This window comes from Pteronotus mesoamericanus, unplaced genomic scaffold (assembly GCF_021234165.1).
Source record: "Pteronotus mesoamericanus isolate MK-2021 breed Mesoamerican mustached bat unplaced genomic scaffold, CSHL_Meso_final scaffold_476, whole genome shotgun sequence".
Lineage (NCBI taxonomy): Eukaryota > Metazoa > Chordata > Mammalia > Chiroptera > Mormoopidae > Pteronotus > Pteronotus mesoamericanus.
Genome location: NW_026555318.1, coordinates 1231255 through 1247434, shown reverse-complemented (window position 1 = coordinate 1247434; position 16180 = coordinate 1231255). Strand labels below are relative to the sequence as shown.

Here is a 16180-nt window from a genome sequence, read left to right as displayed (position 1 = left end):
GTGAGTGTATCTTGGCCAGTGGGAGAGAAAGGTGTGGAGCTGCAGGCTAGCGCCTGAAAATTGTACCTGACCCACAGCCTACCCTTTCTGTGCTGCAGGACAGTGAATGGGGGCATGCAGCGGTCTGTGCTCTGTATGGGAACATCACCCACCACACATTGCAGTGGATGCAAAGACTGAAGACAACTCCTGTGTACACAGCCTCCTACTGCCATGTGTCCTAGGTGTTAGGAAATCGTGCCAAAGAAAATCATAGGTCAAGAAAACGATAAAGACTCTTAAGAGCAGAGGTTGAACATATCAGTGTATTGTTCTAGGTAGGCAGCTCTTGAAGTTTCGATGAATGGAAAAGGCACCTTTTCTTTCTAATTAGATAGGATTTTTACTATCTGATTTCTTAGATCCAGCCCCATAATCCATGTTTATTCACTTACCAATGTTATTTTTCTACCTACTGTGACATACTCTAGACACTACAAGTGCATCTACCGAAGACACAGTCCCTGCCTTAGCGTGAGGGAGACGTCTATGACAAAGCTCCGCACTGGGCCTGTGAGGGTGGTGCCACACTCCCTCTGAGGTCTTTAGACTTGTTGCCTTGCCTTTCTTCCCATTACCCTTTTGGTGGCCCAAGAGCAGATCAAAGTTGGAACTAGTCATCCTTTGCAACTGTCTAGAAAAAACACTCCGGTTTTTTCTTTACTCTTACACTCACAGCACTTCCAACACCAGATATGTGGGCTTTCCACAGGCCAAGCAATTCTCCGTGTCACCATTCAAATGTCCTGTAATTGTAACACTATCGGCCTAGAGTTAGTGTCAGATCCTGCAAGTTAAGGGCTCAGCCCCACACAACTGTCCCCACTTCAGATACCTTTTGCAATTCCCGGATTGTCACCTGTAATTTGACTGACTGGCTATAAATTAGGGTTCCCACAATCCCCTCCTTGGGTTCTAAAATTTGGTAGAATATCTCAAAGAACTCAGGGGATCACTTCATTACGTTCACTGACTTATTTAAAAGACATAGTAAAAGATACACATAAACAGCCAGATGACAAGACACACAGGGCCAGGCATGGAGGAAGGTGCTGCAATTTTTATGGAAGCTTATCACACAGGTATGATCCAGTAACTCAGCTTTTAGTCCCTGTCCTGGAGCTTGGGGCACGAGGTAGAAAGTTCCAGACTTCTGACAATAGCTTGGTCTTTCTCATGACCAGACCCCATTTAGGAGCCCGCCAGAAGTGGCCTCATTAGAACAAAAGACAGTCGTATCCCCCAGGAAACTCCACGGGACTGAGGAGCTCTGAGGCCGGAACCAGGGACAAAGACCAAACAGATAGCAGAACGACAGATGCTCCTAGTGTTCTTATCACTTCAGAAAACACAAGGGTGTTGGGAGCTCTGTGCCAGCAACTGGGGACAAAGACCGTGCACACATTTTCTATTGTTTCACAGCAGTGGAAATGGAAAATACCAAAAACCACAATTTCTGAGCTGCCTGACCTCAACCAAGTTACTTAACCTTGAAATGCACTCGCTTTTTCCCATGAACATTACAATAATATTCACAAGGGGCTGCTGGTAAGAGTGAAGGCTACCGGGGGGGTAGAGCTTCCAACATAATGCCTAGCACACAGTAGGCACTTAATGAATGTCAGCTGCCTTCCTCTTCAGGGTCTCCAATCATCACCATCATTCCCTTTTAAAAGCTTAGTGTTGTCAGAATGAATAAATACAGGGAAGGGCAGAAGTAGGTGTACAGTTGTTTGTATGGAAAATAACACAATAATTAATAATCAAAAAATAAACTCTGTGTTTCACACACTCGCAACTGTAAACCCACTTTTGCCCCACTCTATACATAAATGCATGTTCTCTGTTTAGTCTGATGTAGCTCCGCTTGTTTATTTTTTATTTTGTTGTTTGTGCTTTAGGCGTCATATCCAAGAAATCGTTGCCAAAGCCCATGTCAAGGAGACTTTATCCTACCTTTTCTTCTAGGAGTTTTAGAGTTCCAGGTCTTATATTTAAGTCTGCAACGGAATAGGCTGATCTTTGCGACAGTGCAAAGCCCGGCGGGGCTCAGTGTCTCGTTCTGCCGTAGGTCCGTGTGGAAGGGGAGCGGTGGAGCGGCCTGGGCCAGGGCCGGGCAGCAGTGCGGCCGTCAAGGGGAGGTGCCTCGCACAGAATCCTGCCTGCACAGCCGTGCCCGTGACCCTGAGCCTGGCCCACTTGACCTCCCTTTGCCTCCTCATCCACTTCCTCATAGGCACCGTGCAGGGGATAAATGGCCCCGTGTCACAGCTCAGCAGCTTATCGGCTCTGTGACTTTAGGCTCAGCTACTCATTTCTTTAAGCTTAGAATCTTTTCAACTGAGAAATGGCAAGAGCGATTCTATCTGCCTCATAGAATCATTGTGAGGATTGAGGGAACCAAGCGTACATGCCCGGCAAACTTCAGACGCCTAGTTGGCTCTGAGGAAAGGGGCACTTGTTCTTAGAAAGAAACAGTAATATTCACCTCAGAGGGAGTTGGAAGGGCTCGAAGGAATAATTTTTGAGAAACTTCCCAGCCCAGCCTGGCCATCTGAGCTTCCTGACCTCAACCAGTTTACTTAGCCTCATCTAGTGGATTCAATGGTGAGGTCAGAAATATCGTAACCATGGCTGTCGACAAACAAAAACGAGGCTGGTGGAAACCACCACACAGAGGGGCCGGGCTGCCAGCAGAACCCCAGCCTGGAAAAGAAAATACCAAGTGAATGGGATTAATTTTTTTTCTCAAATGAAGTTGAGTATTTCATCCCTCTCACCACCTTGCACACAGAATAGGGGTTCCAAAGCAGAACTGAGAGGTGAAAATGCCCTAAGAGAGGTTCAAATATGGGGCTGAGGGTTGTTCAAAGGTGGCTAACCTGTGAGGTCACCTCCAGAAAGGCTCTGAGGAGGTGGTGTCGGCTCACCTGGTTGGGAAGCCCAGCTAGAATTTGGACATGAGACGATGGGAAGGATAACACTGCAGCTGTGAGCAATGTTTTGGGGGTGGTCGAGCATTGTAGCAGGCGCACAGGAGGTGTGAAGAAGATTTGGAAGGCGCAAGCTACAGAAAGAAGTGGGCATCAGAACACGGCAGCCTTGAATGCCGAGGTAAGGCGTGCGGCTTCACTCCTTAGGCAGCACCTGCTCCACAGCGCCTAGAACAACAACTTACCCACAGATCACTCGCTGCCAGATGAATGTTGGCAAGTCCTGAAATAAGGCAGATCTGGACCGTGAAGGAGTAAACCCGTATCTGATCAGAGCCCTCTCATCCCAGTCATCGGCCGCAGTGCTGGTCAAACGGAACCGGGTGCAGCAGCAGGTAGCAGGGCCTCTGACACCCAAGTTTATTGCTGGCAAATGCAATGCATCTCCACAAACATTTGTGGACTGCCACCCCCCAGGCAAACCCTCCATTTCTCTTACACCGATACTCACCCTTCTCCCCCTGCCATGGATCCCAGAGCGCCAGGCCTCACCTTACCTTTTGTGGCAGGTCTTTGATGGTCTCAGAGTGTGGGCAGCAATTGGAGCACATGTTGGGGAGCTGCCATTTGCTCCAGGGCTGCCTCTCGGCCCCCAGCCCCTCCTTTTCCTGCTCTAGCAGCTGTGCCTTCTGCAGGTGGCTGATCAGTTAGGAACTGCCTGGTCTCTTTCTTGCTGTCACTGAGGAGCTTTCACGGAGCCAGTTACAGGTGCCCGTGTTGGTAGGGAACAAGCTGGGCAGCCCCTGGACACAGAGCTCCCATGGCAGCTGCTTGCCACAGCCCGCCTGGGGCAAGGAGCCTTCAAACAGATTTCACAGAATTTGAAGAACAACGGCTTTTTGCTACAGCTAGAAGTCATGGTCCTCGAAAGCTGAGCTGTAGCTCGGTTTCCAGGGCCGGGCACTCAGGGGCGAGAGTGCTTCCTTGCCCAGACCGCTTAGCGACCCACAGAGGGCACAGGTGCAATCTGCAGGCTTCTGCCATGATGTCCTCGGGTCCACTGCCTTCAGAACAGCCAGGAGTTATTCGGTCTCCACAAGTAGCTCCCCCCCTCATAAAAGAGAGAGGTAGCTGCCCTTGGGCTCCTTGTTACTGTGCTCTGTTGCTAAGCAGGATGTTTTATGTTATCTCTTTAAAGACACCCCATCGAGAAGTTCTGCTCCCTGAGTGACCGATCATCTGGCGTCTCTCTGGAGTGTCATGGCATTAAAGACGCAGCGGTCCTCTTGAAGAGCTAGAGTTCACTGAGCGTGGAGTGCTCTATTCTCAGGGCAGCGGTGCCAGAGAGACTGGGCACAGAATGAAGGGGTGCTAAGGTGTTAGAACTAAGCTCCGAGAGCCCATTCAACCCCTTCCTGCCTCAGGTGCAGAGGAGAGTGGGGCTGGGAGCTCCTGGGGCACAGAGCAAGTCGGCACAGGCCAGGGCCGGGGCCTGGGGCTCCTAAGTCGGGCGCACCCTCTCTCCTCTGCATTTGGCCCTTTCTACTAAATCGCCAAATAGTACATATTTTAGACTTTGCTGGCCAGACAGCTTTCTTGCTCTAAAGCAACTCAACTCTGCCCCTGTGGCACAGAGCAGGTATTGACCCTAGGAAAGCAATGGGTGTGGCTATGTGCCGGCCAAATTTTATTGACCAAAAGAAGCAGCGGCAGGATTTGACCTGTGAGCAGTGGTTTGCTGACCACCACTCTGCACAGAGCAGGGAATGGGGCCTGAAAATGGGATCCCGCAGAGCACGTGGGGAGAACTTTAGCCAGCTCCGGGAGCTGCCCCCAGGTGGACGCAAGAACTGAACTCCGGGCCTCAGGTGCTGTACCCTGCACTGTACCGAGGCATTTAGACCAAGCCCGGAAGTCTATCCAGAGCTTCTGTAACCGTGGCGCAGAGCAAAGCTGCCTGTGTGGGGTTGTGCTGTTGTTGCTGCTGCTGTGATTTCTGAAACTGGGGCTTCCAATGGATCCAAAAAGTGACTCAGCTGCCATAGTCATTGAGAAAAATCAGAAGACGCGGGCACTTACTGCCAAAGCAGGTTTTCCTTAACCAGCCTTATACTGGGCACCCACCACTATATACTGGCATCGTGACAGGCCTTTCAGATGCGCTCCATCCCAACGATTCCTGGAAGGAGGTAGAATTATCCCCATTTCCAAAGGGGAAATGGAGACTGAGATATACAGAGGTTAGGAGATCTCAAATCACACAGCGTGGCCAAGTAGGACTGGGATCTCAGCCCAGGTTTTCTGAAGCCCATGGCACTGATGGTCTCTAGCATGGCAAGATGCTCACCAGTGCACTTGGTTACTTACTCTTGGCCAAAGGAAAGGGCTGTTTGGAAATAAACTTAACCAATGGTCCAAAAAGATAAGACGTCAAATGATTTTGGGAACTTCCCATTTAGCAAAATTGAGATTATTGTATTCATAGGCTAAAATTTATGAAACTCAAGGAGAATTATTTTATCGTTGATGATTTTCCCAGTTATCGCCTGGCATACCCTTTTCTGGTCATGCTGTAGAAGTGTTCCCGCTATGCTGGGCGGGGGAGAGTCCTTCGGTGCGTTTCAGTCCACAGCTGCCCCGTCTCCCGGTCACTGTTTCCGGCTCCCCGGGCCTTCCTCTCTGGGAGCCTCGCCCTCTGGCCAGGCCTCCTGGAAGCCGCTCTGCCCAGTGGGTCCTCACTGCCATCTCAGAAAGGGGCCTCGCTCTCGGATAGTGAGGGGCGGGCATGAGTCCCAGGCTCTTTCATGGCCTCAGGGAAAGTTGTGCCTTTGAAACCCAGGTTCTTTTTTTCCCCGTCCCACTCAGAGAGGATCCTGCTGCCTGTGGGAGTTTCTCCCAAACATCAAATAGGCCAAAGGTTGTATTACTTCGCCATAGCCCTGCCCGCGCTTTCCTGTAAATGGGAGCTAATTAAAGCCAAATGCTTTGATATGAGGACACCGTTCCTTTGAGAATCCCCCGTATGTGTAGCACTGGGTCCAGTTTCCAGAAGGTCCTGGTGCTGATGGGCATATTTCCCAAAGCCTATGCCGACGGCTTCCTCACCCATCAAGTAAGAGAGATAGGTCAGGCAGGAAGGATAGCTGAAGAGGCAGGCCTCTAGCTTGGAAGTCCCATGCCAACACCAAAGATGGCGCCCTCCGTGCCCAGCAGGGGGCGGCCCTCCTGGCCCTGGGCTGTGGGGCTTGGTTTCACATAAAAAGCTTTAACGGGCATTTGGATGGTCAGACAGGTCTTGGCAAGCCGGAGTGACACACAGGTGTGGGAACACAGGCCAGGCTGGACTGGACACTGTGGGCTGGGGGAAAGCGGCCGGCAGGCGTCTGCGTACCGCCCAGCGGCCTGGGCTCCCGGCCTGCCAGCCCTGCCGCCACAGCTCTGGCCACAGCCTGAGGCCTGTGCCCTTCCTGAGCCAAAGGTTCAAAGAATGAAGAGATTCTGAGTACGGAGCTTGCAGGTTGGTATTTGAGAGGGAGCATATTCCCAGAAAGGAGTTTCAGCGTCTCAGAGAAAATGTCTCTACTCTCAGGGACATGAAAGAAGGGGAAAGAGGAAATATTTATTTGTCTGAAAGAATAATAAACCTTGGCTCTTGGAGAAAGCATAACAAACTCAGAGAGACCCGCTAGGCTTGGCGTCAGAACACTTGGCTCCAAGTCCCCCCTGCCGGCTGTGTGTCTGGGAGCACAGCTTTTCCACCAGCCTGGGCCTTTAAGCTCCTCACCTGTAGCTGGGGCAGGGGCTGAGCCAGATCCTCGGGAAGGTCCCTTTTGATTCTGACAGTTCAGCACAGGACCATCCAATAAGCGTTCTACAATAACGAAAATATTCCCTGTGTGTACTGACCGGGGCGACACCACCAGCCCCGCGGAGGCACTGAGCGCTTGAAGTGTGGCTGGTGCAACTCAGGATCTGGATTTCTCAGCTGCACGTCATTTTACTTCAGTAAAAATTAAGTAGCATCCTGGAGTTAGTGGCTACCATATTGGACAGAGTGGGCCTAGGATTCTAGAACCAAAGATTGCGTTCTGTTCAGTCTCTTATGTTTATCAAGCTAAGCCCCTTCTAGACCAATTTTGCACAGCAATTGAAATTAAGAACTGCTGGTTTGTACTCCGTAGGACATCCAGGGAGCCAGAAGCCCCCCAGACCCACCCCGCACCTTGGCATTTCAGCTCATTCAAATCTTACACACACACACACACACACACACACACACACAGCCCCCCAACCAGGAACCACAGCCGGCTAAGCTGTGTGTTTGTGTCCCCAGTCAGGCTCATGACCCTGCATGCCAGGCATGTGGAATCATGTCCAAATAGCCGCAGGCAGCTTCAGGATCCAATCCATTTCTCATCATTTCTTGGCAAGTCCAGATGGCAGGTCCTTAATAAAAACATCAGCTCAGCTCATTAAGGAAGCACTGTTGCATGTATTTGGAGGGTGAGGTTCAAAAAGGTGCTCCAGATTCCTATTTCCGGCTTTCTCCTCTATATCTGCCATTGCCAAGGTGGGTCCTGCACTGAGTCCCTCCAATTGCTCCCTTATTTTTCCATTGCTACTGTCGTTGCCTTAGCTGAGATCCCCTCAGCTTCTTCCACGCTATTCATCGGCTTCCTCCCTGGCTCTCAGCTCCCCTGTTTACACTCCTTTGTGAAACTTTCTAAAATACCCCACCAGTCACGTCATCCTTGGGCTCAAGTCCTGCAGCAGCGCCCCCAGTGCCTGCAGGAGGGAGTCCAGCCAGGCTCTTTGTGGGGTAACCAAGCCCCCCACAGTCTGACCTTCCTACCAATTCAGCTTAATTTCCACCAGTCTTTCCCAGGAACCCCTGCTCCAGCCAGCAGGCCACTCCCGGCCCCCCGCGGGGCCGCTGCTCTCCTGCAGACCCCCACACACCTGTCCCTCCCCTTGGCTCCGTAGACACCTATCCGACCTTCCAGTCAGTCTCAAGTGCCACCAGCTACATGAAGCCTTCTCTGCTCTCCCCGGTTCTTTCTTCCAGACCTTATCAGTGTGCATACTCTTTCTAGGTAGAAAGCTGGCAGTGTAGCAGAGTGGTTAGAATAATGCTACAATGGAAGCAGCTAGACCTGGGTCCAAATATCTGTCATTGTATGTAACTTGGGGCAACTGACTACACCATTCTCTGCACCTCAGTTCTCCTGTCTCGAAGATAGGAACGATTCCTATCCTTCAAGGTGGTTATGAAAACTGCACAAGTTAACTTATGTAATGTGCTCAACGCAATACCAGATGCATTACAAGCACTCGGTGAGTGGTAGGAATGGTTATTATTATTTCATTATTAAGCCCTTATTGAGGAAGGAGTAGGGCCCTACGTACACTGTTCTTAGCTCCCTCTCTACTAAGAAGTGTCTGGATAGTAGGCATCGCTTGCATTTTTGGTATTCCCTCGCACCCAGCTGTAGTTTGCAAATAGTGAGGACTTGGTACATGAATTGGTGGAGCACCTTTGGAGCCTGAAGGCCTATATTTGAGTCCTGGGTCCACCAATTACTAACTGTGTGAACTTGAGCAAGTGTCTTAACCTCTCTGGGTTTGTTTCCTCATTTGTAAAGTGAATAAAATAGTGGTCCCTTTTTCATAGATTGAGCAAAGATTAAACAGAGCATTAAAAACATGTCTAGGGGACCATCACCGGGGTTAATCAGCCCATGACGTAGAGCCTACACTTGCCAGGCAATCAGTGAGGGTATTATGAAAGAATGGTCCCTTTATACCAGCTGCAATGAGGTTTAGGGGTGGGGCTATCACAGTAACATTCTCATCTACAGTTGTCTGGCCTAGGTTCCTGGCATAATTAGCTCCCTCCTCTTTTTCTGCTTTTATTACTTGGCTCTGAGCCAATTGCCTGGTCTTAACTGGTTTCTGGCATGTCGGTCCTTTTGGAAAATACCTCTTAATCCTCTGTGGACCCAGAGGGGCATCAAACAAATACAGAATTTGGCCACACTCCTCTCGATGTCAACTGAGTACTAGTATCAGGTGACGGATACAGCATCGTGAAAGACAAATAGAGAAATACATTTGCAGGGCCCTGAATGAGGCTTTATTTGCCAGTTGACTAAGAACACAGGCTCCTGAGGCAGCAGAGAAATAGAAACATCAGCAAAGACAATTAGCTCATGGAAATGAGAGAGGCCGTCTCTAAGCGCTGGGGGGCCAGGGCGCCTCCGCGGTACCCGAGGGCCTTGCGGACAGACAGCCCACCCAGTGCTGCTCGCAGTCTTCTTGCTGGCACGCCGGCCCAGCTCTCTCACGGGTGGCCGCTGAACCGAGGCCAGGCTTGGCTTAGGGAGGCTCCAGCTGCCCAGCCCTGGTCCCTCCAGCATTCGCCAGCACGGACGGACTTCAGTAGCGGCCTGGGGGACAGGGCACGCAAGGCACACAGACGGTGTGGGGCACACAGATGGTGTGGGACACAGCAGGCGAGGGCGCGCAGGGCGGGCACGAGGGCGTGGAGCACGGGTTACAGGGCAACCTGCGGAAGAAAGGCAACGTGAAGGGCGCGAAGAAGCGGAGCAGGCAACATGAGCAGCCGGTCCTGCCCCCAATGCCTCCCAAGTTCACCCACTACTCACCTTCTCCCCTCACTTCCCCGGTCCCTGCCATCATCGTCTTCACCTGCGTGACCCCCGTGGCCGCCTAGCCGGTCTCCCACCCCCGCTCCTGCCCCTCCTGACCAGCGCCAACTTGGTGGCCAGAGTGAGCTTCTACAAACACAAATCTAATCATCACCCTCCTCTGCGTAAGACCTTCAGTGGCTGCCAGTTGTACTCAGGATGAAGAGCAGCTCCCTTCACCTCCACGGTCGCATCCTCCTTGAAGCCCTCCTGGATCTCTTGGGGTCAAACCTCCCTGTGGTACCGTGTGGATCCTTCCACAGCGACTTGTGACTATTCTATTATGACCGCTCTCCCCACTGGGCAGTGAGGTCAGCAGCCGTGGATGCGAGCCCCCCTGCGTGCCTGGCCTAGTGCAGGCACTTAATGAGAATGTATTGAAAAAGATGAAGTAATCCATTAACAGAGAAGAAACACATGGCAGACAGAAACAGGATGACCTCAGAGACTGGCAGGTGTGGCTCAAAGCCAGAAACAACACACTGGCTATTGGATGGACACCAAGTAGCCCAGAGACTAGACAGGCAGCCCCAGGACTATATCCAGCTTGAAATGTGTTTCATTTGACTGGCACTATATTGTTTTTTTTTTAATTTGTTAAAGATATTTAAACTTCAAGAGAATTTAACATTTAAAGACATCCAGACCCCCAGCTTCCCTGGAACGATCAGAAGATCCAGCCGTACTGTCATTCCCCTGTGACAGGAGGGGCCCAGGGGGCGGCGCCGCCCGCCTTGGGCACGGCCTCACTCCCCGTCCCCCACAGTCCTCCATGAGCCACGTCACTCACATGCGCTAACAGCCTTGAGCACCATTTGACTGTGCAACTCTTGCCTGGAGGACAAGAATCTAAATGATAGAGAAGCACGGTTGAATGTAGAATAAAAAACTACCTGTAACAGTGATCAGTGCACGGGGTCCACCGCCCAGAGGTGTCCTGTGCACCAACGACAACCAAGTTCTGCGGCTTCTACCTGCACAGCAGCTGGGGGCCGATGCTGCCTCTCGCCTGATTCAGACCCTCCCTGTTGCTTATTATGCAGACCATGGCCGGGGCCTCCTGAACAGTGTCCCTGCCTTGTCCCTCCTCCCTCCACTCGGCCCTTCTGACTGCCCACCTTCCTGAGGGGCAGCTTGGAGCTCTCATGGACTCGGTCAAGAAATGTCTACTGAGCATCTGCTATGTGCCAGGTGCAGGAGATAAAAATATTTTATATTGTCTCTGAGCTCCAGGTATTTATTTACCCTCCAGTGAGGGAGATCAGCAGTGAAGCAAATTCTATCACTTTCTCCTCAAAAAAAAAAAAGCAAGGCCTCCCAATTTCTATAAGATAAAGTCCTCCCTCTCCATCATGGTCTCCAGTGAACGGGTCCCAACTGACCTCCCCTGTTGTCCTCTCCACCCCAGATCATCACACAAAGCTACTTTGTTTTCCTCCCAAGTGCCCAAAACATTTCCCCCCAGTATGATCTCCAGTTGCCTGTCTGCCTGCCTCTCTAAACAAAATGGAAACAACTTAAGAGCAGCAGATGCCTTATCACCATCCATCTCGATCTTCCCCCAGTGCCTGGCACATGCTGGGCACTTGGAAGGAGTTTGTTAACTTGGGATAGAAAATAATGATCTCCAATGGGCCAGGTTTAGGGATGGCAGCATGAATTCCTGCGGGACTTTCTTCTGATCTTATCAGCTTCCTAATCGCTTCTTAATTGTGCCAGAGTTCTACCTCATGGGTCGATCCAGTTGCCTCCTAAGGCTTCCCCAACCCTCCCACACCTCTCCCTGTGCAGCGTCAGCCAGGCCCACGTACCTGCAGTCCTCGCTCTCCAGCAGGCTCTGGTACGTGTTGATCTCGCACTCCAGCCGGGCCCGGACGTCCAGCAGCACCTGGTACTCCTGGTTCTGCCGCTCCAGGTCGCAGCGGATCTCCGCCAGTTGGGCCTCCACGTTGGTGATCATGCACTGTATCTGGGCCAGCTGGGCACTGTAGCGGGCCTCGGTCTCTGCCAGCGTGTTCTCCAGCGAGTCCCTCTAAAGCGGAAGGAAAGGCTAACTGTGAGGGACAGATCTAAGTTTCATGGCCTGATTCAGAAAGAACCAGAAAGAGCCCAGTTGCTCTTTGGGGTTGGGAATGACCACTCCCTACCTAAGTCACTGTGGAAACTAAAGCCCAGAAAAGTCAAGTGACTCATTCAAGGTTAAGCAGCTGGTAAGTGACAGACCAGGGTTTGAACACAGGTCCACGTAATCCTAAATCCCTTGTTCCTCCTCCGACCTTAGTCTGGCTCCAGGCTTTGCACCTGAGGTCCACCAGGCTCCTTCCCCACATCCTTATTTAGAACACTGGTCTTTAATCCTGGCTGCATGTTAGAGTAGTATAGGAGCTTTTTAAAAAACACCCAGACCCAGGCCCCACCTCCAGAGACTGACTTCATTCTTCTGGGGAGGAACCTGGGGATGGGGTTTTTTTGAATCTCCACAGGTAGGGTGGAGAAGCACGGGTTTGCAGGCTAAGCAGAGAGCAAGCATCCTTGGGGAGTTGTGTTTGACAGTGGCCGCCTGATCCCCGTTAGATTTGAGATGCCCATTTTATCTCTAAGCTGGATCATGAGAGAAACCTCCATCCAGCAGAGGTCAGCTAGGCAAGCATCCTTGGTGGCCGAACCTTGGCTTCCTCCTCCTTCCTGGATGCCCACACCTACGCTCGGTGCCACCTGGGAGCCCGGGCTGGCAGAGAGGTGCCCACCCAGCGGCACTCACCAGGCTGTGCTGGGCCTGCAGCTCGATCTCCAACGTGTTGACCGTGCGTCTCAGATCAATGATGTCTGACTGGTAGGTCTGAAGCTGCTCAGAGCTCGTGGTCACCTGCTGGTTAAGCTCCTCCATCTGTAGTGGGGGAGACGGACGAGGCTGGGGGTGCTTTCTCGGGGACACTGGGGAGGCCAGCCCACCCACGAGAGGCCTACTTGTGTGTTGAACCACTGCTCCACATCCCTGCGGTTGGCCTCCACCACCGTCTCATACTGACACCGCATCTCTTCCAGCATCCTGTTCAGATCCACAGGGGGCGCAGCGTCCACCTCAATGTTAAGGCGGTCCCCAAGCTGGCATCGGAGGGTACTGACTTCCTGAAAAGGAACAAGAGCTCCAGGTAAGTGTGAACTTGCAGGATCTGGGCTCACCTCCTGAGGCGATATGAATAGACAGAACAAAAAAATGCTAAAGATCTCTACATGAAAAGGGGCCCTTTGAGGATCGCAGTATACCCTGGAGTATCCCAATGGTCTTCCAGTTACAGCTAGACACCTTCCTCATGGGAGAGTCACTCCAGCTGAACACATCCTGTCACTTCGGCAGAAGCCAAGAGCAGCACCAGGGGAAGCCCGCGCCCCTGTATCCCTGTCCACCCTTCCCGCCTGTGTCCATCTGGGAAGGAGGGCAGCAGAAGCCTGGCCTCACTTGGTTCAAATCCAGGTTAGAGCAGGCGCCTCCGCAGGCTTGGCTGCCAAAAAGAAAAAGTTGTCACCAAGGCTCTGGAGTGTGCGATAAGCCTCATTAGTGGTTTCTTGGCTCAGGTCCCAGTTCTCTGATTAGGTGGGATGAGTCAGGTACCTTAGGGCACTTGGCAAATCCATGGTGACTGATTGTTGCTTTACACTTAAGCCTGAAGAGGCCCAGCCAGGATTCAGAGATACTTGTTCTTTCAGGTTCCAAGTCAAGAGGTTGAGAGTCAACCCATGGAAGTAGGAAAAAGACCCAGCACTCAGGTGGGCACTGCAGCACTTAGGTGCCCAGCGTGGAGGGGATTCCCCTCCCCAGACCCTCCGGAAAAGTCAGAAAGTAAAGGGTTGACCTAAGGCTTTTGGACAAAATATATTATATGCAAGTAGAAGAGACAAGGGAGACGAGACTGAGGAGAGAAATAAGAAGGAAGCCACAGCAGTTCAACTCTCCCTGAGAAGGCACGGGGTCACGCCAGCAGCCCAGCCTGGCCGAGACAGACGGTATGAGCTCCGGGGCAGGCCGCCCCTGGGGCGGCAGCGGGCCGCTCTCCCCCGGAACTCGGCTCTCGTGAGAAAAACAAGTGCAGTGGAAATGCATTTGGCAGCCATGCAAGTCCAGGCAATGCAGAGAGAGGATTGCTGGCCTTTCTGAGCACTGACCGAGGGACATTTAATTCTCATTTAGTTCTCACAGCACCCCTCTTTGATAGCGTTGTCCCATTTTACAGAGGAGAAGGTTCAGAAAGGTTCAATAAATTGGGCGAAATCACAGAAACTGTGTGGCCAGCCTGGGAATTTCAACCCACATCTGTCTGACCCGAAACCCCACGTTCTTTCCAAATTCTACTTTCCAGGGCCACCTCAGCCTGGCGCGGAGCCCACCTCCTCGTGGTTCCTCTTGAGGCAGAGCAGCTCCTCCTTCAGGGACTCCACCTGGGCCTCCAGGTCGGCCTTGCACAGGGTCAGCTCGTCCAGGACCCTGCGCAGGCCATTGGTGTCTGACTCCACCAGCTGCCGCAGGGCCAGCTCCGTCTCGTACCTGCACGGGGACAGGGTCAGCAACAAGGGGTGAAATTGAATACAGAACTGCTGGCTCTCTTCCAGCTCTCTCTGAAATTAATGGGAAGCTGCAGAAGCCAGTGCAGGGAGAGCGGGCAGCCCCCACTCCCTGGGCAAACTCACTTGGTCCTGAAGTCATCAGCCGCCAGTTTGGCATTGTCGATGTGCACGACCATCCTGGCGTTCTCTGCCTTGGTGCACAGAACCTGGAGGCCAGAGCACACGGAGGGGCTCAGTCCAGGGCAAGAAGAAGGGTAAGGGACCCCAGTGCAGAGAAGACCATAGTTGGTGGGACTCAGCAGCCTTGCATCCATCCCTGCAGAAGCCCCTCCTCCCTGGGATGCTGAGGGATACTTAGTGATGAGCTAAGTAGTCCTTAGAAACATGGGATTTATTTTTTAAGCACCTGAGTCTTCACAAATCCACATGCCCCATTTTGGATTCAATGAGCAATATGCAAGGAAAGAATCTCATTAAGCCTGAAGTCTCTCGTATATCATAAGGGTCCTTAATAAGCACTAACATTTACTAAAAACACACCATGGTCCACGGGCTGTGCTAAGCATTTTACCTGCATCAACTCATGGAATCCCCTTGGCAGCCCCTTTATATAACGACCATTATTGTCCCCATTCCACAAAATAGGAAACCGAGGTGCAGGGAAGGGAAGGAACCTCTCAAAGTCAGGCGATGAATCAGTGGTAGAACTGACACTACATCCCAGGTCTCTTTCCACATTAAGGGCCCTGGTTGCGTGCTCAAATTACGAGATAATTCTATGCCCCAGGGTAGTCTGTTTTCCATGTAAATTATGAGATTCAAATCTGGAATGGCAGCCATTCCAGCTGCCTTCCCAGTGAGACTATTCACCACTTGCCCTCACCTTCTGCTGGAGCTCCTCAATGGTTCTGAAATAAGACTGGTAGTCAGGACACATGGTAGGCACTTGAGACTGGCAGGTCTCTTGGATCTTGCACTCCAGCTCTGCGTTCTCCCGCTCCAGCTGCCGCACCTTCTCCAGGTAGTTGGCCAGCCTGTCGTTCAGGAACTGCATGGTCTCCTTCTCGTGGCCATTGAAGGTCCCTTCGCAGCACCAGCTCCAGGTACCCATGGAGCTGGAGATGCCACCGGTTGGCCGGCAGCTACTGGGTCGGCAGGAACTAGATATGTAGGTCTTGGGGAGGCAGCCAGCCGGCCGGTGGGTGGTGGGCATGCAGACAGAAGGCACGCAGGCCATGGGCTGGCAGACGTAGTTCAGGCACAGCTCTGGCCGGCAGTTCATGCTGCTGGAGCAGACAGAGGAGGACCGGGGGCTGCTCTTGACAGAGGCAGGTGAGCAGTTGGATGTCATGCTGCGGAGGCCCTTTCTCCTCGGCTGCAGCTGCCTGAATCGCCAACACCTACAGACCCCATCCTGCTCAGGCCCTTTTATACCCTTGGAATGAGGGGGTTCACACTAGAAAGTCGTCACGGGGTGGTGTTGATGTTTATGCTCAGCCTCAGAGGAAGCTGCCAATTAATTTGTAATTTAGTTTCCAATAAGGAGTTCCTTTCCCCATAAAAGAGGCCAAGCTTGTCATTTGGCTAAAGCAGGACTCTGAGCTCCTGTCATTGATCACCAGGGGAAAGCTTCCGGACACATCTTCAAAGGATTGACTTTGTGCCTGAGCCCTCATTACCAGGGCGGTGCCGCCAGAAGACCACGGTGGCCCGGCCCTGCGCCACCGACGGCCATGTGCACTGCGCCCCCGCCTGCTCCCGCCCTGAGAAAGGCCACAGTGCTTGGGGCAGCAGCCGCTCCTTTGAATGTGGGAAGAGACCTGGCCCCTCGAGGAGGAAGTGTGTGGATGCCAGAACTGCCCTGATACCAGCGGCAGTAGAAGTCCCGGGGGACAGGAAAGAGAGCCTCTTAGGCTTCTAAGCGTGAATGGTCTTCCT

General features: G+C 52.3%; 1 protein-coding gene across 1 annotated transcript; it reads right to left on the bottom strand.

Moving 5' to 3' along the window:
* Positions 1-9407: 9407 nt before the first annotated feature.
* Positions 9408-15593, bottom strand: KRT32 (keratin 32). The gene is made up of 7 exons (XM_054593690.1): positions 15126-15593; positions 14366-14448; positions 14066-14222; positions 12647-12808; positions 12441-12566; positions 11491-11711; positions 9408-9537 (listed from the first exon to the last, which is right to left on the bottom strand). The coding sequence occupies exons 1-7, from the start codon at positions 15591-15593 to the stop codon at positions 9408-9410; spliced, it is 1347 nt and encodes a 448-aa protein (XP_054449665.1).
* Positions 15594-16180: the final 587 nt, after the last annotated feature.

Coding starts and splice junctions, on each gene's coding strand:
- KRT32 (XM_054593690.1), bottom strand. CDS start 15,593: ATGACATCCAACTGCTCACCTGCCTCTGTCAAGAGCAGCCCCCGGTCC. Junction 12,567..12,646: donor AGCAGTGGTTCAACACACAA/GTAGGCCTCTCG, acceptor CCCCCACTACAG/ATGGAGGAGCTTAACCAGCA. Junction 11,712..12,440: donor TGCAGGCCCAGCACAGCCTG/GTGAGTGCCGCT, acceptor CTTCCGCTTTAG/AGGGACTCGCTGGAGAACAC.